Source organism: Pteronotus mesoamericanus, unplaced genomic scaffold (assembly GCF_021234165.1).
Source record: "Pteronotus mesoamericanus isolate MK-2021 breed Mesoamerican mustached bat unplaced genomic scaffold, CSHL_Meso_final contig_105, whole genome shotgun sequence".
NCBI lineage: Eukaryota > Metazoa > Chordata > Mammalia > Chiroptera > Mormoopidae > Pteronotus > Pteronotus mesoamericanus.
Window position 1 is genome coordinate 9,976,441 of NW_026555006.1, and position 23,560 is coordinate 10,000,000.

Sequence of the window (23,560 nt, forward strand, 5' to 3'; positions counted from 1 at the left end):
CTCCGAGGCAGGATATATGAGCCGGGAGTTCATGAGAGGGAGGGAGAATGATCCACTTGGAACAGTTAGCATGTGATTCCCAAGCTGGAAGAGGGCAGACAGCCATTTGAGAAGGAATTGATAAAACATACAAAATGAATCAAAGTCAAAACCCAAAAAAAGGCATCATGCAAGGTTAACATTATGTGAATAATGATGTGCATTCGTTATTTTAATGTTTTCCAAGTGCATTTCATTTTGAACGATACACTCAGATAGCGCACATGGTAAGGTATAATTGAAAAAGTGTGCGGGAGAATGGCTGCGTTCAAAGAATAAACATACAGCTGCGAGGCGGTTAGGAGTCAAAGGGGTAAGCATATGCCTGGTCCCCCTGGGGTCTCATTAGCTCATGAGTGACCATATATGTAGAGGCCAAATGAATCTCACTGTTTGCAAAGACCCGCAGTAAATGAGACAATGACGAATCAATAGTAATTAGGCCTATAGATTCTTATTGACCCAGATGTCTGAAACCAAATGCCCTGCTCTGAGATTCCTTGAGAGGCAAATGAAAACATTTATAGGCATGTACTTCTTTAAAAAAAAAAAAAAATCCCTTTATTCTAAGTGCAGTGATGCTGTTCTGAAGAGGAATCTTGCTAGAATGAGTGCAAACTCTTAACTTCTGGCTAGAAAGGATGCTCTCATGGCTTTTGTAGTCAGTGTGATTTCTCTTGGACCAGGGGCAGACCGAGCTGGGGGAACAGAAAACCAGGCTGTGATTATATTCTATCCAGATCGATGGTTCAGGTCCTGTCTTCCCTGGATCGAAGGGTTCTTCTTTTCCTAACGCTATCGCAGAATCATGCTAGAATAGAGTTTGAATGTGGGGCTTTGTCAAAACTAGAATACAGAAATCAGAGAATCATACAGAGAAGGGTTGAAGTTCGGAGTCGGTCACGTGTCTTTGCGCATCCCCTCTGCAGAGGGTGTTAGCAGGGCTCTCCCCGCCGGGCTGCGGTGGGTGCACCCTCTGAGAGCTGCAGTTGATGACAAGGTGGTTGGTGAGCCTTTTTCCAACCACATTGCTGTCCTTCTAATGTGATCGAAGGCAGCTTTTTACAGGTGGGACTGAGGCGTCACGGCGAGAAGCAAAAAGGCTGCCTGGAAGGTCGGGCCACCCGTGCCTCCACTCCGCATACATCACACACGCACATGTTCCCACACGCGTACTCACACACACATAATCACACTCACGCTCAGGCATGCACACATTCTCACATTCATACACACGCACTTAATAGAGCAGTTTTGCTCTTCCATCTTTTTTATTGGAGTTCCACTTAAAAATTTTATTTAATAAAAGGATTTGAAAACCACCGTTTTACTCATTTCTAATGCAGGCAACTTCCAGGAACTTCATGAGATCCTTGGGGACACACGGTGTCACAAAATTTGAACACAAAATCTTTGAGCTGCCCTCCTAAAACATTTTTAAAATGTAAACAATCACTATAACCTAGACCTCTTAGATGCCAACCTCCCTGGGACACTGATTTCCTGGGTGTTGTTTCCTGCCATTATTCAAGCCTTATTTTTCACTGTTAAAGCTCTTATTCCAAGGATACCATTGGGAGGCGACATGGATGCCCGTCTCTGATAGACTCAGTTTTTTCTAGGATTGTTAGTTAAGGCCTTTGAGAAGGAAGCACTTTTTTTTTTTTTAAATGGGGTAAGGTACCAACTTTAATCTTTGTGACATGCAGTGAAATTTCACTCAATGAGGTAGGCATCGTTATACCATTTTAATGTGTGGGAAACCTGAGGTTCAGGGAGGCTGAGTCCCCGGCCATGCCACCCCGCTGGGACAGATGGACCGAGATCTGGACCCAGGGCTGCCTTGACTCCGAAGCCCATCATCTCCAGCCTCTTCTTTCCTAACCACGGAAAGGCGGGGAGAGGTAGTCTGACTCCCTCATTCCACACGTGAAGAAACTGAGGCTGAAAAAGAAGGAACTATCACAATGAAATTTGGTGGTTTAAGGTGAGAAATCAAGTCTCCTAATTCCTGATCCTAACTGCATTTACTCCATCCTATCAGTTCCCTCAGCAAGTTCCTATCCAGAGTCTGGGAACGTATATTTGTCTTCATTCATCATCCCATCATCGTTATTACAATTAGGCACACTAATTTTTTAAAATCCTTTGCATATGTACAGTATTGTATAGTTTATGAAATACTGTATGTTCATGTACATAATCTCTTTTGATCTTCGCAATAACCCTATGAGGTAAGTTGGACAGGGAGCATGTATCTGGTTTTACAGATGCAAAGAAAGTGGTTCAGAAAGTTTGAATAACTTTCTCATGGTTACACATTTACTAGGGGGAAAGCTGTTCTGGACCTGGTTTTGTGATTTCAAACCTTTGTACTTTTCACTAACACATACCACCTTATTCTTGGTGATAGTACAATGATTTCAGAGTATGGGATGCTGGTTTCCATGGGTTTCAGGCAGTTTCTTTGCTGAAGCTTTTGGACCTCTGCTTACTCTCTGGATCTGACGTGGGAGTACAAATGGTTTCTTTCTGCAGAACAATTTGCTCCCCGACCCTACCCCCCTTCTAAAAACAAAATCCACTTCTCTTCCAGATGCCAGAGTGTATATGCATATTTGAACAGTCACCTGGATCTGATTAAGAAGGCTCAGCCTGTGGGTTTCCTCACTGTTGATTTACATGTTTGGCCAGATTTCCATGGCAACCGGTCTCCCTTAGCAGATCTGACACTGAAGGGCATGGTAAGTGACAGCCAGTCCTTGCACAAAGGTGAAGGCAGGCCAAAGGGCTACGAAGTTTGGAAGAAGCAAAGTGGGGAGAAAGGAAAAGAGGGAACAAAAACAAAACAGACCAGCAGCCCACTGGCTTCTTGCAGATGCATGGCTGTTGGGAAGGCTTTTGCTGCTACCCAGGATGACCTGCTGAAAGTTCTCATTGTTTCCGAGCCAACCTTCAGAGCGTTAAAAGCAGTATTTCTTATATTTAGCTACTGCTGCCTCTTTGTCCCGTGGAGTGGCTGGAAGTGGTGAGCCCCTGCCTGTGTAATTTTTATATTTATATCAGACATGAAGAGTTATGTTTTCCATCCCCATCCCCAGGCCGCTGGGAAGGGGTAAGTATTACCACCCATGGTCTCGCTTGTCACAGCTGCACATCTGCCCAGGCGCTATAGGTCAGGGCTGTTCAGAGTCCATGCTAATGTTATTAGGATTTCAAAAGTAAAATACAGTCAGTAATTACAATTAGTCCTTTAGGTTAGTGGATAAATTCAGCTCCTAGTGAACTTTAGGTCCCTACCATTGCAGAGATTCTGGGCCTTCCCGGGGGCCAGGATGAACTTGGTGGGAGAGCTCATAACCACCTACGCTGAAGTGTTAAGATCTTGGTGGCCAAGTGAGATGAGGTGACTGAGAGTAGTATAGCTGTCGAGAATCATGTCTGAGGATGGATGAAGCATGTGAAAGCTAGAGAGCTAGAGTTAAGCTCTAGTTCCAAGAGGTGAGGCAAGGCCACAAATAATAAAATAAGCCATGGGTTCAGAATACGAAAAGATGTCAAAAAGTTCAAAAGCAGAGTGTCAGGTAAATTAAGGTAACAGTTCAGAGTGGAGGCAGTGAGCAGTGCATGGTTTCTGTACTTCACGGCCTGCTGGCTTGAAGAACTTCCAGAATCAGAACTCTGTGGTTTATTGATTTCATTGAGATTGTTTCAAATAGTTTTATGATGCCAACAGGAATATTTGATCTTTGTTGTCATTATCTTGTTGACATAATCAGTTTATTCTAGTAAAAGGGAGTCAAGGTGAAAAGAAAATTGGATATGGCAAGACTTGAGTCTGACTGGAGTCCATGAAGTGTGTCCACAACACAAGTAATGAGCGTGGCCTCCTCATCTGGCCTGTGGGAGCAGAAAGGGAAGGCCCGCAGAGGGCCTGCTGGACACAGGCGGCAGCGAGAACACTGTGCTTTCAGAGAACTGACGCTCTGGGTGCAAACAGGGGTTAGGGGAAGAACGCGTTTTGCATGGGTACAAAAGTGAGTGTCTTAATTAAAGACAAATATCTGAAGCCAAATGTATTAGACACTTAAAATGCTGACGAAGAGAGAGGCATGACCAGTTCATAAAATGACCCCGAAACAAAGCAGGGTCGTACAGAAAAATGATTCTGAATCTGGAGTCCTTCCCTCGGGGTCTTTCCCCTGCCGGCATCTGTCTGCCCAGTTTCAACACCCAGCATGGCAGGTGCCCTGGCTCCCAGTGGCTTCTGTCTGTTTCTCAAAACCAAGCTTGACATCCAAAGACTTTAGAATTAGCATCGTAAGAATATTCTAATAAAGGTAGCCCAAATGCAGAATGTAATTCCAAAGAAGTTGGTGGAGTATTTTGAAGAATACTGCCTCATTAGAGTAAGGACTTACTTACCAAAGCCGATTTCTTGCCTGGGAAAATATGACCAATTATACAGAAAAACCCTGATATGTTTACTTTAAAAAAAAAGATTTTGTTTTATAAATATACTTCATATATCATTTGATATTTCTTCGTGATGCTTTTCTTTCATAACTGCTCTCATGTTAGGCTTACATTTGAATAGCTGTCACTCCATGAGTACATATCACAACACAGAACGGTGACCCAGATAAGATAGCAAGAAGGAAATTCGGAGCTAAAAACTTTCCCCCCAAATCTGCACCCCCAAGTCTGTCCGTCCCTCAATCCAGTTTTGGATGACATCAAAATAATCACCTTGAACCCAATCCAGTGTCATGTTATCCTTTCGTCGCTGCCTACAATGGCTACTGTCTCTAGCACTCATTCGTTAAATATTCATTTGGTACCTACTGTGGGCCAAGCACTGCTGCGGGTGTAATAAGGTACAATAATTCCTACATTCATGGAGGATGTTTTTAAGGGAGGGAAGGGGAGTGCTTGATAAAATGTATGCATAGCAACTAGAATCGTCAAGGCACTCCCTCCAGGGCAAGCACCAGATAGGATTTCTTCTTTTGGCCCCTGAAACACATCTCTGGGCACATACTAAGCATTTAGTATGTCCTTACCAATAATTGATAGTCAACATAGAAATGATAAAGAGATCATTCATTTCTTTAGAAAAAATATACATATAACAATTTGCTCTTCTTATTATTCATATGGTAAGTATTTAATACCAATGTTAATGTCCAGGTTCATTAAGGGAAGAGGCTCCCATTTTTGTTATAGTTGTGAACACTTTTGTTTAGCAATTAATGAATTATTTTAACAAACACAGGCCCTGTTATAGTTGGTGGGGGATGTAAGAGTACGTAGCCACACTTCCAGCCCTTGGGAATATCACTGTATATTTTCTGCCCTTGGGAGCAGATGATACACAAACAAGCAATAGGGATGCTGGTCAAGCTCCAGGTGCCACTCAGAGTCCCAGGCTCCCTAGATGCGTAAAAGGTGATTGCCCAACCCAGCCTCCGGAGTCCAGCAAGGCTTCAGACAGGAGGTGACAAGGTGACACTGATGCCGAGTGCAATGGGAAAAGACTGGGGGCCCAGGGGAATCATAGTGTGGTCAGTGGTTTGGAGGAGAGGAGAGAGAGTGGCCTGTGAATGTCTACAACTGGGGCTCCTTGTATCACTGTCTTCCCAGTGATAGGTTGCATTAGCATTTTATCTTGGTGATAAAAAAGTCGTTTTCTCAGAAGACCATGGAGCACTCCCTGTGCTCCTACTGTTTCAGCAGCATCACACTCTCCCAGTTCTTTACACTTGCCTTCATGATGTTCACTCATGCAGCGAGTACTTATTGATCGCCTTTTATGAGCACTAAGGAAAAAAGAAACTGTATCGGTCCCAAGTGCACAGGAAAGTAAGGAAGATAATTATTGGGCACCTGTGTGTGTATGTACACATAATCATTATACAGTTTGATCCTACTATAATACAGACATCCCTGCAAGCTGAAGGGGGTGCTCAGTAAATATCTGACACTGACTTTTTTTTAAATGGCCTTTGGCCGGCAAGCTCTCATGTAGCCTTTCTCCACTTCACTTGAAAATACCGGTGAAGAAGCAAAAAAAGCATAAACTCATGCTGACTTTGACAATTAGGTGATATTCTTCTAGAAAAACTAGAATTGACATTCTCAGTGAGAATCTGGGAAGATTTTCCAGAATCTAAAGGATTAAATGTAACTTGTTAGATAAACATAATATATGGCATATGCACAGCCAAACCACCAGCTTCGCAAGAGCTTGGACCTCTCCTCCTTCTGCTCACCTAGCTTAAAAACGCAGGGCCTCTTTAAGGCTGAAAACGGCCCAGGCTTCCCTCCACTCTGTGGCTGTGGTTAGGCTGTTTTGTTTTGTTTTGTTTTTTGGAAGCCGCGGTGAGTTTAATTTCCCAGAACTCTTCCACGACCCAAATCTTATCGTCCCCTTCAGTTCAGTCCATTAGGAAGCTGCCAAGAAGCCCACGGGGCAGGAAGTCGGATTTTGGATCAATGGTAATGCTTTGCATTCTGAGGATCCTGAGTAAAAACCGTTAACGGGGCAGGAACAGGAAAGCCCTGCGAACTGAGAGGAGGGGTGTCGTGTTTTGCATGTGGACTGTCTGCTCTGGGGTTAGAAAGGCAGTAGTGACGCCCTCTTGCCAACGAATCTACACAAAATAAAAACTGTTGCCTCTGGGAGTTGGCAATGAGTTGTGCCAAATCCAAGTTACGGTGTGAGGGGCTGGGAGTAAATCATGTGGACTGAGTGCTGGGAAACGCTGAATATGTATAACTCTAGTTAGAGTGAATAATAAAAAAAAATAATAATAATAAAGTGACTCCATTAGGAAAAACATGTTGTATACAAAGAAAAAGAAATACCATTTTGAACACTTAAGGAAAGGCCTCTTAAAAATTATTTACTACTAAAACTTAAAGAAAACATTAAAAATTTCTTGGCATATTCAATAGGATTTTTTTAAGGCACATCTCTATGAAACAGGGCAGAAACCTGTTAGGAAGAAAATGAGTTCAGATGAGAAGTCGGTAGAATGAGAAGAAAAAGGAAATGGTTAAGACAGCCCAAAATACGATAGCAGAATTAATACCTGCATCAAAGGCAATAACAATCATAATTTCTTACTGAAGAAAATAAGATCAGAGCTGTCATAAGATGTAGCATATATTTTAAATGTATTCAAAAAGCAGTTGGAGGCTGTGGCTTCTTTATAAATTTCAACAGTGCCTAGGTCAGAGAAGGCACTAGATATTGCCTGTGGTTAAGCAATTATTTTAATCTTTATTTGCCAAATGAGTAATGAATAGTGAGCTGCCCAAGGTCACAATGCCAAGAAATAGTGGAGCTTCAAAAAAAACCACATGAATCCTGACTTTTAGGATGCACACACCCATGAGGCTGCCTTAACTCTTAATCTTTTTTTTATCCTCACCCAAGGACATTTTTTTCATTGCTTTTGGAGAGGGAAGGGGGGGGGGCGGAGAGAGAGAAAGCAAGACAAAGAAACATCAATGTGAGACAGAAACATCGATTGGTTGCCTCTCGATTGGGTGTTTCTTGTATGCATCATGACTAGAGATCGAACCCACAACCTGGGCATTTGACTTGACCAAGAATCAAACCTGCGACCCTCTGGTCCATGGAGCAGCACTACAATCAACTGAACCATACTGGCCAAGGCCTGCCTTAACTCTTAACTCTGGACTTTGTGAAATGTGCTGAGGACTATAAAGAAGGAGTCCCAACAGCTACATCAGGTGTGGCTTAATCCTGACACGCCTCATCCAGGTCCTGGCTCCCCTGTTCTGAGCACCAGCCTTCTCACTCTTTCTCCCATTTTCATCCTTGCCTTGGTTCTCAGATTAGAGACCTGACCCTCTTCTCTTCTCAGTAATGGTTATAGTTTCCTTCCCAACCTCACTGGCTCAGATTTCAAAAGTTAACGCCCACTCCTGGTTTGACCTGGCTCTAAACCCTTCCACTTTAGGTGCCTACCCTCATAAGAAGGAACAGGGCATAACCCAGGCATCTTTCCCTTATGCTTGATAGAATCATTTTCTTTTGTTCTGCTAACAGTTCGTTTCCTGCCATGTGACTAGCTGTTTTATTTCTCCTTTGGTGATAGGGTATCGACCCACAGAACTAGGCTAAAAAGCGATGGAGGTTAAGGGTGGGCAACTTAATAATGCCTGGACCAAGTAGCCACCTATGTAAATAGTTCTCCTTTCCACTTAATAAATGAGGCATAGAGCGGTAAGGGCTGTGCATGCGATATTTAAACTAAGCAGAAGCTTGGTTAATAACAATCAATCACTGTCAAAACATTTAACACTGGTGATTCTAGGTTCTTTAAAACCAAACCAAAACAAAAATGCTTACTTTTAGAGCAGCGATTTTGAACTGGTGTGCCACAGGAATTTTAAAAACATGCAATACCTGACTATTTAGTCAGGGCCACTGACCTCTTTTCCCTTAGATGGTCAAATAAAAATATGGCAAAAGTCAATACAACAATAGCCATTCCTGTGTGAATGAATCAAAATTATACCTATCTTTTTTGTCATATCAAGAAAAAAATATTTTTTGGCGTGCCACAGAATTTTAGTAATTAGTGTTTGTGTGCCATGAGATGAAAAAGGTTGAAAATCACTCTTTAAAGTAAAGAAACAAGGCATGGCCACACATTCAGCTAGACAAAGTAAATTTTCACCCTTGGGAATGGTTGTATGTTTTAGTGTGTGTGTGTGTGTGTGTGTGAGAGAGAGAGAGAGAGAGATTGTTTCTATTTTGAATGATTGATTGGATAGTTTTTACCCATGTGAAACAATGAAGAAAGCCCAGGTTTTGAAGTCAGACCTGTATTTGCACCCTGGCTTGAAAGGGTACTAGTTGCATGGCCTTTGAGGTTAGCTCTGTGAGGTCAGTCTGCTCATCAGTAAGCAGAAGAGGCACGGGCTTCCTTGCAGCATCATTGTCAGAATCAAATGGGAGACTGTGACTCAGTGCACAGACAGCAACAGCAAATGCTTTCAAACCTAGTATTCCTTCTTAACGGCTCTTACATGTTTACAAGGTTGCTAGCTGGATCTAAGTGTCTCCTCTGAGTCCTGAGCAGCCTGTCAGGGGCCGCCCACATCAGTCCCAGGACCACCTGGACTTACCAGCCGTGGACGTCATCGCCACATACACCCAGCTAGAGAAGCTGAATGATCACTTGGTCTATCACAGGAACCAAGTTTCTTACAGATGCAGCGCTTAGTCTTCTCTGTATTTAAGTCCTTGGCCCTCAGTTTCCTCATCAGCACACAGGAAACTCGAATGTGGTATACTATGCAAAACAGCTAGTGCTGTAGGAATTCTGAGAGTCCTTTCCTGCTTGTATATATGACGAATTTTTATTCTCGAATCACTATGACCTCTTCATTTTGATTTTTTTAAAGTTATTTTCCTGAGAGACCTACTCAAAGAATTAAATTACCTCAGAAACGTATCAGGCATGAGAATACACCACATTCACCCCTGGTTGAAACGTGTTTCCTCTGCTTCACTTTGCAAGTACAGCACTACCCAGAACAGAAAGTTACTTTCTGGTTCTTTGAAGAGCTGTGATTTCTAACGTAGGCCATATGCTGCTCAAACTGCTGGAGAGGTAGAGAGCTGCTCCTATGGCTCTTCAAAGCAAGCACAGAGCAAGTGTGCACGTGGAAAACTGGGAGAGAGTCAGGAAAGAAGCGTTATGAGATCTGAGCCAGTTTCCAGAGGACTGAATCCTAGCTAGAGGTGGGCATCACTAAATAGAGTCAGATGTGGATGGAGTTAACAACTCGCATGAGTATTTGCAAGAGCTCAGTTGAAGCCAGAGGTTGTGTCCTTGTGGCTTCCTCTGATGGGGCAATGGATGATGGAGCAGCTTTTGAGGAAGACATTTGTAAGCCTTGGCAACAGGTGGGCTCTTTGACATAAATTCATTGGTGTTTTTGCTAGGATTTAATATTGTTTTAGGCATTTTTTTCATTTAAAGATTTTGTTTATTTTTATAGGGAGGGAAAGGGAGGGAGGAAAAAAAGGGAGAGAACCTCTTGTACGTGCTCCTTCTGGGGACTAAACCTGCAACCCAGGCATGTGCCCTGACCGGAAATGGAACCAGGGACTTCACTTTGCAGAGCAATGCCCAACCAGCTGAGCTGTACCGGTCAGGGCTATTTAATCTTTTTTACATGTTGTTTTTGCCCTTGAAAAATTGAATCCTATAACAAAGTGTAATATCATCAGTATTATTTAACAGGTCTTCTGACATTGCAGGATTTTTTTCTCTATTGAAGCAACTAATTTAGCAGCTGGTATTGTGATTTATAATAGGTAGCATGTTTCAGGGAGCATGATTGTGCCAAGCATCATGGTAGATACTTTACATGCATCATCACCAACTTTTATAACAACGCTGCAAGACAATGTTGTTGCCCCCACTTAAAAGAATGGAGAAACTGAGGCTCAGAGAGTCTCTTATTTACCCACAGGAAAAAAGACCAGAATGGTATTAGAACCTACATACTTCAAAACGAGGTCATTGACATTCTTTGGGAGAAAAATAACTTAAAAATAAAAACCAGATCTTTGCATTTTCACACTCCTGCTCTGTTTTCAATGCGTCTGCCATACTTTCTCCTCATTTTACTGACCTTTTAAATTATATTACAGAAGTAGACCTTTCGTTCTATGTTTTCTTTATGCACTAAACATAGAACTGGAAGGGGAGGAGGTAGATTATGGACATTTTTTCCCAAGAGAATGCCTAATCACATAGAAATCCATCAGGAAGGCCCAAAAGAGGAATAGTGGAAAAGAACTAAGGCCAGAGGACCAAAGATGGGATTCAAGTTGGCATGTAAATCCAAGGCAGGCCTGGAATGACAGCAAATAGGGGCCAGGGCAGTTGACCAGAACAGCTTTGGGATTCTGGTGCATGACCTATTAAAATAATTTAGAATTGGAGCCTCAGCAGCCGAGCAAACAAAGGTGTGAAGTGCTTGGTACATCTGGCAAACAGCCAGTGAACTCGCGTTGCGTGGTGCAGAGTTCACCAACAGAGTAAGGTTGTGAGGGGCAGTGTCAGTCCATCATCCAGTTGTCATGTGTGTATTTGTTGTCTGTTGCTGCTGTAATAAATTACCACAAACTTTATTTTCTCCCAGTTTTGTAGGTCAGAAGCCCAGGCTGGCTCAGCGGGTTCTTCTGTTCCAGTTTTCACAAGACTAGAACCAAGGGCTCTTGTCAGCCGGGATGGGAATAATCTGCTACCAAACTCATTCAAATTGTTGACCAAATTGAGCTCTGTGCAGTTGTAGGACTGAGGTCCCTGTTTCCTGGCTGACTGTCAGGCAGGGGTCCTCACCTTCTAGAGGCCACCAGCACCCCTTGGCTCCTTGCCCCCTTCCTCCACCATCAAAGCCAGCAACGGCAGATCTAGTCCTCATGCTTTAAATCCCTCTGATTTCCACTTCTGCCCCATTTCTCCTCCCATCTTCTTCTCCCGTATCTCTTGACTGACTCCTCTGCTGTCCACTTCTCTTTTTAAGAGCTCATGTGATTATATTGAACCCAACTGGATAATCCAGGATAAGCTCTATATTTTAAGGTCAGCTGTCTAATAACTGTTTCCATCTGCAAGTTTCTTTACATCAATGCCTGGATTAGTGTTTGATTGAATAATCAGGGGATGGGAATCTTGGGGGAATATCTTTAGAATTCCCTCTACCATATTGTGTCAACCTTCAACTACGATCCCGGGAAAGAGTTCAGAGATGTGCCTGGGTGTGGGAGGAAGTCCATTTGTCTTTCCTCTTCCCATAGTGAATGGAAGTGTATAGGTTAATAAGGACTAAGGGGTCTGTAAGGAGTTTTTGCAGGTGAGTCCCCCACTGTCCCATCTGTCCCCATCTGCCCCACCTCTGGGCACTATCAGGGACATAGTGCTTCTCCATACTCCTAGGTGTCCATACCTTGAACATTCTGATTCTGATGTTAATGTTGTCTTTCCCACCTTGTACAGCTACTGGTCTTGAGTGGCCCTCATTGATACCCTGGTGGTACCCATAGCGTGTTGAAGGAGATGCTTTATTGCTGTCTTCCAATTAATAAGTGCATTGAAATCTTTGTACATTCAAGAGAAAGGGGAAGGAAATAAACATTTTTAATTGTCACCTATTTACCCATTGTTGGCATTACAAGTGTCTAGCTCTTGTAAACTCGGTACAGCTTGCTGAAAATGTAAGGCACTTTACAAATGATATGTAATCTTCACACAAGGGCCTTAAGACATTATTTTTATTTTACAAATAAATGTATTGAGGCTCAGAGGGGTTACAAAATTCACATTGTCATATAGCCAATTTTGTCAAGATTTAAACCCAGATGTCTTGCTCCTAAGCTCATCATCTTTCCGTTTACCTACGCTTGTCTTCTAAGCTCAAAAGTCCCAAGAAGTACATAAGCATTTTATAATTGTTACGTAAGATGTTGAAATGATCAAATGCAGTTTTCATCTCTTTGGCCACCATATACAGCTTTCACACATCTCTAAATAATAATTGTGTTTTCTCTTACAGTTCTCATTGCACAATAGCCAAAATAAATAAATGTGCTTACCATTGCAGCTGTCCCATGGGGCTTCCCCTTACACTCCACTGTCTCACCCAGACATTCAAAACAGGCACATGCATATCTGTAGACACATTTCTTCCACTTATACGTCCTTCCCATTTTTTCCTACTGATGGAACCTTGCAGTCTTCAGCCAGGGGGATCCATGCGTCTGCCCTCCCCCAGCCCTCTCACAGGTTACAAAGCTGTACCTCCTCTAGGATATGTCCCTGGCACTCCTGGGGCACTGCTGCCACCTTCCTACCAGCACAGTTCCCTGACGGCCCTCTGTGACCTCCTGAGCGGTCCACACAGCAGCCATCCCTGAGACAGTTCTATCTTGGGCTGTCATTGGGCTTTTGTCAAGGCAGGGCTGAGGTCCTCGGTATTTGAGAGTCAATGTACTGAATGAGAACATGCCCTCTCGTGCCTCCATCTGCGTATCAAGTGAGATGTGAAGGAAGAAGAGGCCTCCTTGCCCCTGACCATAGTAACTTTGCACTGTAAAAAGAAATATTTTTCAATGAGACACATTTCAACTCCTTGACCCTGGTGCTAGTGGGGAGGAAATGTTGGAAATGGCTATGGGAGAAGTGTGCAGGCTGACTCCCTTTTGTACTGAGTATCTTCTTCCCAGGGATAACTTTTTCTCCTTGAAGGATAGGTATGTCTTATGTATTGAAGAAAGAAATGCTGTGTCACCCCTTATGTGTCCCCTTTTGTCACAGCGCCTAACAAGCTCAAGAGTTAAATTTAGTGCTTATTTACATTATTATCTTAATCAGTTTCTGAAGAAAAGAAGCTATCTTCTCTTTTCTTCTCTATGATTTCTGAGCTCTCAAGGCACTAGAAATTTAGAGAAGGGACCATGTTATCTTTTAGCTCAAATACCAATACTTTTTGGAATATCTTATGACTATTTGCTGGGGATTAAGAAAGCTAAATCTGGTGATATCACACCCCTCTTTCCTGGAGTCATACTAATTAGGAAGGATAACAGAACTAGTTACATTATCAGTATTATATAGGTTACCAGAACTTCTAATAAATCAATAGGAGAGTGCATGTTATATGTAAGTCAAACTTCTCCCCCACTCCCAGTATAATTTATCCAAATCTGGTTCAGGACTAACGTCAGAACATGTGGGTCTGCCAAGTCAATTACCCAGTCACACCACTGAACATGGCTTGATTCGCATCACATTGATGACCAGGGAGAGGAAGCCAGAAGTGGCCTGCCTCTTGGACGGGTTCTGGAAGAGAGCTCTAAGCCATGGCCCAGTCGGCTTTCCCAGTAGATCAACAACAGAGATGTTATTGGAGCCAGGCCAGCACAGAAGGGAGAGAGCATTCATGACTAGTGATCTTTACCCAGGACTGTTGCATGTCACGGTGCTGGTTACTTGCACAAGATACTCAGTTGAGGTGCCATATGACAGGACTGAATCCTGTTCACGCTGCTCTTTTTTTTTATAATTCATTCTCCCAGATGGCATGCCTTATGTATTTAATCCACCAGACGGGGGCATTTTTTTCTAGTTCACTCCAAGTTTCCACATGCACTACAGGGACCTTACTTTTACTCCAGTCTTACATGAGCCACTCCTCCAATGAGGAATGGTAAGTACGGAGTTTGGGAGTGTTGGGAGCATAGAGTGAGCGGCTATAAGAGACCTTCAGTGTTCTCTCTCGGGACATGGAACAAATGACTCTTCCTCTCTGTGAATGTGTGAGGACCCAACGTAGTAAACATTGTCTTCTCATAACTGTATAACAACAGGAAGGATAGGATATTAGGAGACAGCGGTATACAAACGGAAGAAGGAGCATGGAGTTGTCATTAATTCACACATTCAACAAGTATTAACTTAGTGTCTGCTATGTGCCAGGCACAATGCTAGGCATTGGATATAGTGTGGTGAATAACGTGAGTAAAGTCTATCAGAAAGCCTAAGATTTGATTTCCTTCCTCTGCATTCCCTTAGGCAAATTATTTCCTGAGGAAGATTATGAAATGAACTTCTGTGTTGTCAGCATTATTTATATTTCTCCTAGTTCAAGCATGCTTACTATATGTTTAGGTCTCTGGAAAATTTCATGAGAGATGTCCGTTCACAGAGAGTTACTGGCTTGAGAGAATGCATCCCTAGAGTTCCTCTCTTGTCTCTCATTCAAACCTTCCCTGCTCCTTTGGGTTAAAATTAAAGGCATTTTTCTCATCTTGCTGCCCAAATATCTGCCAAGAAAAATTCTCTGCCAGAATCCCCTTACTAGCAAACTTATACTAGTACTCCGAATCGCTGGAGCACAGGATCCTAAGTAAGCAAGCTGAGACACTGGAGTAGTGAGCAGGGGTACGCCTGGGAAGAAGACATTTCTGCTTCACAATGAGGGCGAAGAGGCTCTGTTTGGTGTGGCTCAGTTAGTTGGAGCATTGGTCCATGACCAAAGGGTTGTGAATTCAATTCCCGGTCAGGGCACGTACCCAGGTTGCGAGTTCAATCCCCAGTTCAGGCACATTTAATCCCCGGTCTCGGCACATAGGGGAGGCAACCGATTAATGCTTCTTTCTCACATTGATGTTTCTCCCCCTCCTTTCTTTTTTGCCTTCCTCTCTCTCTAAAAGCAATGAAAAAAGAAAAGGGGTCCTCAGGTGAGGATTAAAACTTCTTTTTTTTTTTTTTTTTAAATCAGGGCAAGGGAGACAATTTTTAACAGGGAGTCACATGATCAAATTTGCATTTGAGAATAATCACTATCTCCACGCTAGAGAGGCGCACCATTAGAAAGGAGTATTTTCTCAGGGCAAGTTCAGCAATAAGGGAGAGCATAATGGTGGTCTGGGTTAAGGAAGTAAGCGGCAGTGAGGATAAAAAAGGGATAGAGGCAATAAAGCGTTGTGGGGTCAAATATACAAGGCTTGGAGACTGGCCAAATATGGGAAGGGAGAGAAAAGTCAGGGGAGAGTGCTCCTAAGTTTCTGGTTTGAGTACAGAATGGTATCTGGGCCCTGCCGACGGGCTGGTACTGGCCCCTTGATCATGGCCGGGGATGGAATCTGAAGAGATGAAGGAAAGGAGCCTGTGTAGACGTCTTGACCCCCCCTTTGTAACACAGGATCCATGTTACCACCTCATTGAATTTGGGACCATGCTCACTGTAGGCACACACACTGTAGGTGTCTGGGTAAAAGTATGTTAAGTGAATTAATTTTTGTAATGTGATAATATAAAGTGAACTCTGGTATCAATGCCCACAAATTTCACACTAGGCTTGACGGAACCAGCAGTCCCAAGAGAACACCTTGATGAATGGGAGTCATGAAAGGGGGACGGTAAAGGAGTATCAAAGGCGTCCGAACCCAACATTCTGTTCAGCTCTGGAATCTCTCAGAGATTGACACATTGCATATAAGCATGTGATTCCGATTGATTATAATGGGATTCCCTTGCACACCACAGATTCTAAATTATTCCGTAGTAGGTATAACATTTACAGGAGACATACTAATTTACCCTGAGTACCCTCTGGATGCTGTTACACTGAATCCTGACAGTAGCAGAGCTCGGAATAAGATCAACTTTTGTAAGAATGCCACCACTACATGTTGTTGATTCCTGTAAGCCAAAGATGTTTGTAATAAAAGACTTTTTAAAGAAGAGGAAAGAAATCTTATTCCATGCTCAGAAATATCAAACACAATCTTTCTGTGGTATTTGTTTTGTTTTTGTTTAATTCAAGGCAAGGGATTTCTTTAAAGAAGAAGAGAGAGTTTTTCCCCGGTCTGGAGATTAAACAATTTAGTAGTCATTTCACATTCAGCTGACAGAAAGGGGATTTGCATATGAACTTGTTTTGGCAAGAAACACATCTGAACGTGTTTCATGGGAACTAACTTTATCCATGGCAGCTCCTTTTGGCCATCATCTTTTTTTTTGGTTTCATCTTTACAGGTCACCGGATTGAAACTGTCTCAGGACCTCGATGATCTTGCCATTCTCTACCTGGCCACAGTGCAAGCCATTGCTGTAAGACGCTTTAATGCCACTTTAAAAAAATTTTTAAATGTTACTAAGAAAATAATAAGGAAGAGAAAATACTTGTCCAGTATTTATTGAAAAAATCTGTATATAAGTGAACTAGTACAATTCAAACCTGTGTTGTTCAAAGGGTAACTGTATTTCCCTATAAATATAGAAGCAGTCATTTTTAAATTTTTAATATTTCAATTATAATTGACATACAATATTATATTAGCTTCAGGTGTACATCCCAGTGATGAGACATTATATAACTTACTAAGTAATCATACTGATAAGTTTCGTATCCATCTGACATCATATGTAGTTATTAGAATATTATTTACTATATTCCCTATGCTGTACTTTACATCCCCAGGATTATTTTGTAACTACCAATTTGTATTTCTTAATTCTTTCACCTTTTTCACCCATCCCCCAAACCCCCTCCCATCTAGCAACTGTCAAAGTGTTCTCTGTATCTATGAGTCTGTTTCTGTTCTGCTGATTTGTTTATTTTTTAGATTCAGTTGGTTATAGATTAGTATTTATTGCCATTTTACTGTTCATATTTTTTACCTATTTTTCTTCTTCTTCTTAAAGAAGACCTTTTAACATTTCATAACACTTGTTTGGTGGTGATGATCTTTGTTAGCTTTTTCTTGTCTGGACAGCTCTTTATCTGTCCTTCCATTCTAAATGATAGATTTTCTGGGTAGAGTAATCTAAGTTGTAGGTCCTTGCTTTTCATCACCTTGAATATTGCTTGTCAATCCCTTCTGGCCTGCAAAGGTTCAGTTGAGAAATTAGCTGACAGCCTAATGGGAGCTCCCTTGTAGGTAACCGATTGCTTTTCTCTTGCTGCTTTTAAGATTCTCTCTTTGTCTTTAACCCTTTGCATTTTAATTATGATATGTCTTCGTGTGGACCTTTAGGGGTTCATCTTGTTTGGGAGTCTCTGTACTTCCTGCATGTGTATGTCTATTTTCTTTATCAGGTTAGGCAAGTTTTCCATCATTATTTTTTCAAATACATTTTCAATTTCGTGCTTTCTCCTTTCTTCTTCCAGTTCCCCATGATGCAAATGTTGGTACACTTGAAGCTGTCCCAAAGGCTCCGTACATAATCCTCATTTTTTTACTTTTTTTTTTTGTTTGTTTTTGATGTTCTGACTAGGTGTTTTTTACTTCCTTATATTCCAAATCAGTGTTTTGATTCTTGGCTTCATCTACTTTCTGTTGATTCCATGTAAATTATTCTTCATTTCAGTTAGTGTATCCTTCATTTCTGACTGGTTCATTTTTATGGTTATCATGTACTTTTTTTTATGTTGTTGAAGTTCTCTCGAAGTTCATCTACTCTTCCCCTAAGTTCAGTGAGCATCCTTATAACCAGTGTTTTGAACTCTGCATCTGGTAGGTTGTTTGTCTCCATTTTGTTTAGTTCTTTTACTGGCATTTTGTTCTGTTCTATTATTTGGGACATGTTTTTTTTGTCTCTTCATTTTGGCAGCCTCCCTGTGTGTGGGTTGGTTTTTGTTGTTGTTGTTGTTTTTTAATGTATTAGTAGAGCTGCAATGTCTCCCTGGCTTGGTAGAGTGACCTAAGGTAGTAGGTGTCCTGTAGAGTTCAGTGGCATAGCCTCCTTGTTCTCTGGAGCTGGGCACTCTAGATGCTCAGCACTCCCTCCCCTGTGCCCACATGTGAGCTGTGTATACTCTCTTCTTATAGTTGAGCCTTTGCTGTTGGCAAGTCAAGGGGAGGGAGTTACATGTAGGTATATTGGCTGCCAGAATTGGCTGTGACCACCATGAAGGATCAGCTGTGCAGGGACCCACCCCATGGAGCAGCACTTTCTTCAGCAGGGCTCTGGTGCCTACTGAGTCCACTCCTGAGCTAGTTGCTTGTGAGGGTGGTTAGGTGATGCTTCAACATGATTTGAAGCTGTCTGCCAGGTGTGCTGGCACTGGGTCATCCCAGGAGGTACAGACCAAGGTCAGCTGCCACCTGTATTCTGCCCAGGGCCACCAGCATAAGCTACAAAGCAATCTACAGATGACTGCTACTTGTTGCTGAGCTCGGAGGTGCCCAGGAGAGACCAAGCTGTGAACCAAGGACAGCTTCTGCTAGTGCTGGTCTTGGGGCCATTTAGTGAAAGGTACAGGACACACCAAGGCCAGATGCTTCTTATTCAAGAGATTATAGCAAAGTCTGAAGCATGAGCCAAGACAGGCCATTTATGTGGAAAAGCCACTGGAAATAATTTGGGTGGACCCACAGGTTGGGAGTATGGGGGTCTCAGGGAATCACCAGGTGAGGCGAACAGTGATAATGGAGACTCAGATATGGTGTCCGCCTCCTGGCTCTTGGAGGAGGACTCAGAAAAGGAACAGTGGCCTCTGCCAGCACTTCTGTCTTGGAGAAAGCTGCCTCTCCAGTTCTTGCCCTAATGCCAGACAGTTCAATTCCTCTCCATGTGTCCCTGGTGCCTTTCAATCTGCTGCCCCAGTGCTGGAGCTTACAGCAAGGTGGTCTGAGTAAATCTGTGTGCCAGCCCTTTAAAAGGAAATTCCTGGGACTCCAAAAGCCCCCCGTCTCACTCTGCCACAATCCCAGCTGGTTTTTACATCCCGAAGGTATGGGGACTTCTCTTCCTGGCACTGGAACCCTGGGCTAGGGGGCCTAGTGTGGGGATGGGACCCCTCACTCCTCAGAGGGAACCCCTCCGTAGCTGAGATATCCCTCTCAGTTTTTATCTGCCACATGTGGGTGTGGGTCCAGCTGATTCCATGTCTCTGCATCTCCTACCAATCTTGATGTTGCGGCTTCTTTGTATCTTTAGTTGTAGGACTTCCATTCAGCTAGATGTTAGGCAGTTCTGAATAATAGTCGTTGTGTAGTTTAATTGTAATGTTGATATGGTTTTGGGAGTTTTAATGCCATTTTTAAAGAGTCTCATGGTATCAATAAACTTTAAACCCCATGCTCCACAAGATACATCATATGCTTTTGTGACAGAGATTCTTAATTAAAGGGGATCTTGCCAAAAAGATATCACTGTCTGTTCAGAAGGAAATCTTGATGAAGATCTTCACCTGCTTTATTAATAACCTCAAATAGCTGAAAGGTGTTAAAGTCTTTGAATACCATACTTGTCATTTATCTAATTTATCTTCTAAGTTCATTTAAATAGAAGCGAGCAAGCAGATGCCATGTATGTTTGCAAGAAGAAAAAACTGGAATTAAGAATGTCCAAATTCATAAAGCACATGATATTCTTTACTTTGCAAAAAATTAATCATAGGGTTTGTTTAAATATTCAGCTTTCTTAGAACACAAAAGTATTTGTTTTTAGATAATTAACTGCTTAAGTGAAAGCTTTGACTGTTAGGGATGGAAAAAGGGAACAATTTAAATCTAAAGTGTTAGGAGCTCCTAAATTGAAGGTCAATCAAAGTTGAAAACAAAATTCTAAAAGCTTGAACATGATTGTCTAAAGCATCTTATTCTCTAGAGGTGATCCATGAGTCGGCTGGGCTACAGGAGGCTTCTAAACCCTGAAATCATGCATGAAAGATTGTGTACATGTCAGAAAGTAGGTCTTCAGGGTAGTGGGTCATGGCTTTCAGGGTCTCAGAGCTTGTAGGAATTCCAAAATATAACAAGTGATCCAGTGAGACTTAGCTACTCTGGAAAAAAAATAGAGACCAACATAAAGGAAAAATCAGTTCATTTAATTCACATTGAAAATTCATTTACAGAAACATACCTATTTAAACAAAGTTGTTAATGCTGTTATGGACATATTTATATCTTATTCAGTTATGTTTCTCCACACATCTTTCATGGCCTCATTGTTTAAAATAATCAAACTACATGTATTTTTTTAACATATCCATATCACTAACAAAGGTACTTTTCTCATGTTCACATGCATCTGAGCGTCATGCACATCTGATAAGAGAACAGAACTTCCCAACCACTAAAGGAACGTGTGCTCTTTAATGCAACTATATAGGAGTGTGGAATCAGCCAACTTGATTAAACAGTCCTTTTAGTTTATAGACCAGTTTAACTCTATTTTTCTGAAGCCTCTGTCTTATTGATTTAATAGCTTGACCAGATCGGTGAAATCAATCAGCCTGTTTTATTTATGGGGACTTGGTCAAAAAGAGACAATTCTGACATCCATCAAAATGAAAGGAGTGACGAGTAAGATGAAAATGGAGAATAAAAATGTGCATCAGTAGTAAAAACATTTATTTAGTGATCCTGTTTTATAGTGATGGTGATAATAAATAATATAGTTTGGGGGTATTACGTGCCAAGCACTGTGCTAAATATTTTACACACATTTTCTGACAACCTTATGAAGTTGTTTAGTCCACAGATTAAAAACCTAAGTCTCAGTGAGGGTAATTGCTCAGTTTCATATAATTAGTAAGGGGCAGAGCTGGGACTTCTAAAATAAAACTAAATAGATAATGTGTTGGGGAACTTTTATTCTCTGATTCTTTCATGTTACTGCATGAAAAGTCTTATTATAGTGGAATGAATCGCTTGCACTGAAATGCATTAATCCCGGAAAATCAGAACTGTGTGAGGCTCATCGTTCTGAGTCCTGGCTAAGAGGTGGACATGAAAAACGAGGCCACACAGAATGAATCAAGGGGCACCAGCACATGATAACACATAACCGTTACCTCCCATTGATACCCACTCTCAGTGCCAGCACCAGAGTGCCTTACGCACCTGTGGCTTAAGACAGCAACCTGTAAGTAGATGAGATTGTCCTCCTTTTACAGACCGAAGAAAAGCCCCTTGCCACGGTCAGAACAGCTAGCGTATGGCAGAGTGGGAATTTGAGCCTCTATCTGCCTCACTCCCACACTTCTGCTCTTTGCGCTTCACCACGCTGCACTTTTCTTTGATCTATGTGTAAAAGCTTCTCGGATAAAATAAGCTTCCGGGCATTCCCAAGAACAGTTTTGACTTGCCACTCTTAGAAAACATTGTTAATTTGGCCAGATTGTCTCACAGAGGTCCCGGGCCTGCTAACAGCGCTGCAGCAGAAGTCTTAGAATGTGTAAATGAGGATAAACTTAATGCAGAAAGCGGGGGGAGGGGGTGGCTAGTGGAGGGGAGCCCACTACATTTTCCCAAATTCAACACATTTGGAAAGTCAATCTTGTATGTAATGGGCCGTACATGTATTAAAAGCCATCATATTTATTTTGTCTGTTGTCCTGATGACCTTTATAATACCATGAAGGGAAAGCAATTTAAGACAGAGATTTTTCAATAAGGCTTTATGATGGGGTCAATTGAACTGTGAGCAGTTCAGCCTGTTTTGCAAAAGTACCTGGGTGTGCTGATCTTTTGGGCAAAAATGTGCATTCTAATTAAGCATTCTGATAACAGATATTTTCTTACAACATTAAACTTGAAAGTAAAATTTTATTTCATTGTCTCTGAAGAAGGCCCTAACACCTGTTTGTTGCGATAAGTTAAACAAACTCCTTTCTATAGTAATATCTATGATTGGTATTTTGTAGAAATAGAATGAAATTGAAGAGATATTGTAATGAAGTTAACTTGGGACTGTGCGAAACCCTCCATGAAGTAAAATTCCCTCTTGATCACACTTAATTGAAAGACCTGTCAAACACCCAGTTTATCCGTAGCCTGTTCATCTATAGTTTTCTTTTCAGAGTAGACCTTTAAAAAGTACTATTTGCATTTGAAGTCTCTCGATTTGCATTTGGTTCTGTACATTCCCACTGGAATAGCCTAATTTTAATTTAAATTTCTCTGTGAAAACACTTTTTCCAGAAAGGTGAGCACAAAATCATTTTAGCACAAAGCCTTAGAAGGAGGTGGAGCGTTTCACAGAGCGGAGGAAAGGCCCTGCAGCAGGCCAGGCCGAGTGGGAAATTCCAGCCGACAATGCCACAGGAGGGAGACAGGCTGTCACAGCCCCTCTTGAGGGAGTGCCTCTTGTTGGATCCTTTGTTCCTTTTCCCAGGCAATGGGCTTTGTGCTACTCTCAACTCAGGCCCTTTAAGCACATGAGCCCAGGTCCCTGGTTTTAGAAACATGAGAAATGTCAATTTTGCATGGCATTTCCATGTATGTCGGGAGGCAGTTACCCGCCCCCATACAAACTCTACTGCCTTACGCAAATGATATAACTCTTAAATGGGGATAACGATATGCAGTCTTTAAATTTCTCATAGATTAGAGATGACATTTGAACTCCTAGCAGAGTCCTAATGACCAGAATGACTCTCATTTCTAAACACTTGCCATGTCCTCGACACTCTTCTCCCTCCACTGTCTACAGCACAGCAACCTGGCTAGGTAAGGCTCACTGTATTTCGTGAAGCCTGAGACTGCATTTTAATTTTTTCATGTTAATTCTGAAAATACATAGAATTTTCGAGTGAGCAGATATTATTATTCCCATTTCAAAAATAAGAATTAAGTCTTAGAAAGGTTAGGTACAGGTTTGATTAAAAAAATAGGTGAAATGCCTTAATACCATCCTAAGTATTTTTAAAATTCAAAGCTATGATCTTAGCTACTCTAGATTCACGCCCCTAGAGTAGTGAAGGGTTGCCTCTAATCCATGGACACCAAATGATCAATGGTGGACCTAAGGGCATCTGTAGACCTCCAAAAATTATTTATAATATTATTTTGTATATGAGTTTTTTTCTGGGGAGGTCAGTAGGTTTTAGTATGTTCTCAAGAGAGTTCGTGACTGCCAAAAAGCTTAGGAAAGAACATCTGGGGGTAATCAACCATAATCAACAAGCAGGATCTGGCCTTATATGGTACAACATGTTTTAATTAAAAAAA

The 23,560-nt window shown here is 41.9% G+C and overlaps 1 protein-coding gene across 3 annotated transcripts in view; it reads left to right on the forward strand.

The window, feature by feature from the left end:
- The window catches only part of FGGY (FGGY carbohydrate kinase domain containing), a 385,198-nt gene that overhangs the window by 281,606 nt on the left and 80,032 nt on the right, over positions 1–23,560 (forward strand). For 2 of the 3 annotated variants that reach the window (XM_054573901.1, XM_054573910.1), the window contains exons 11-13: positions 2,636–2,783; positions 3,029–3,154; positions 16,635–16,709. In XM_054573901.1, the coding sequence (XP_054429876.1) occupies positions 2,636–2,783; positions 3,029–3,154; positions 16,635–16,709 (349 nt within the window). The remainder of the gene's footprint in view (positions 1–2,635; positions 2,784–3,028; positions 3,155–16,634; positions 16,710–23,560) is intronic. The other variant, XM_054573920.1, reaches the window with a different exon arrangement.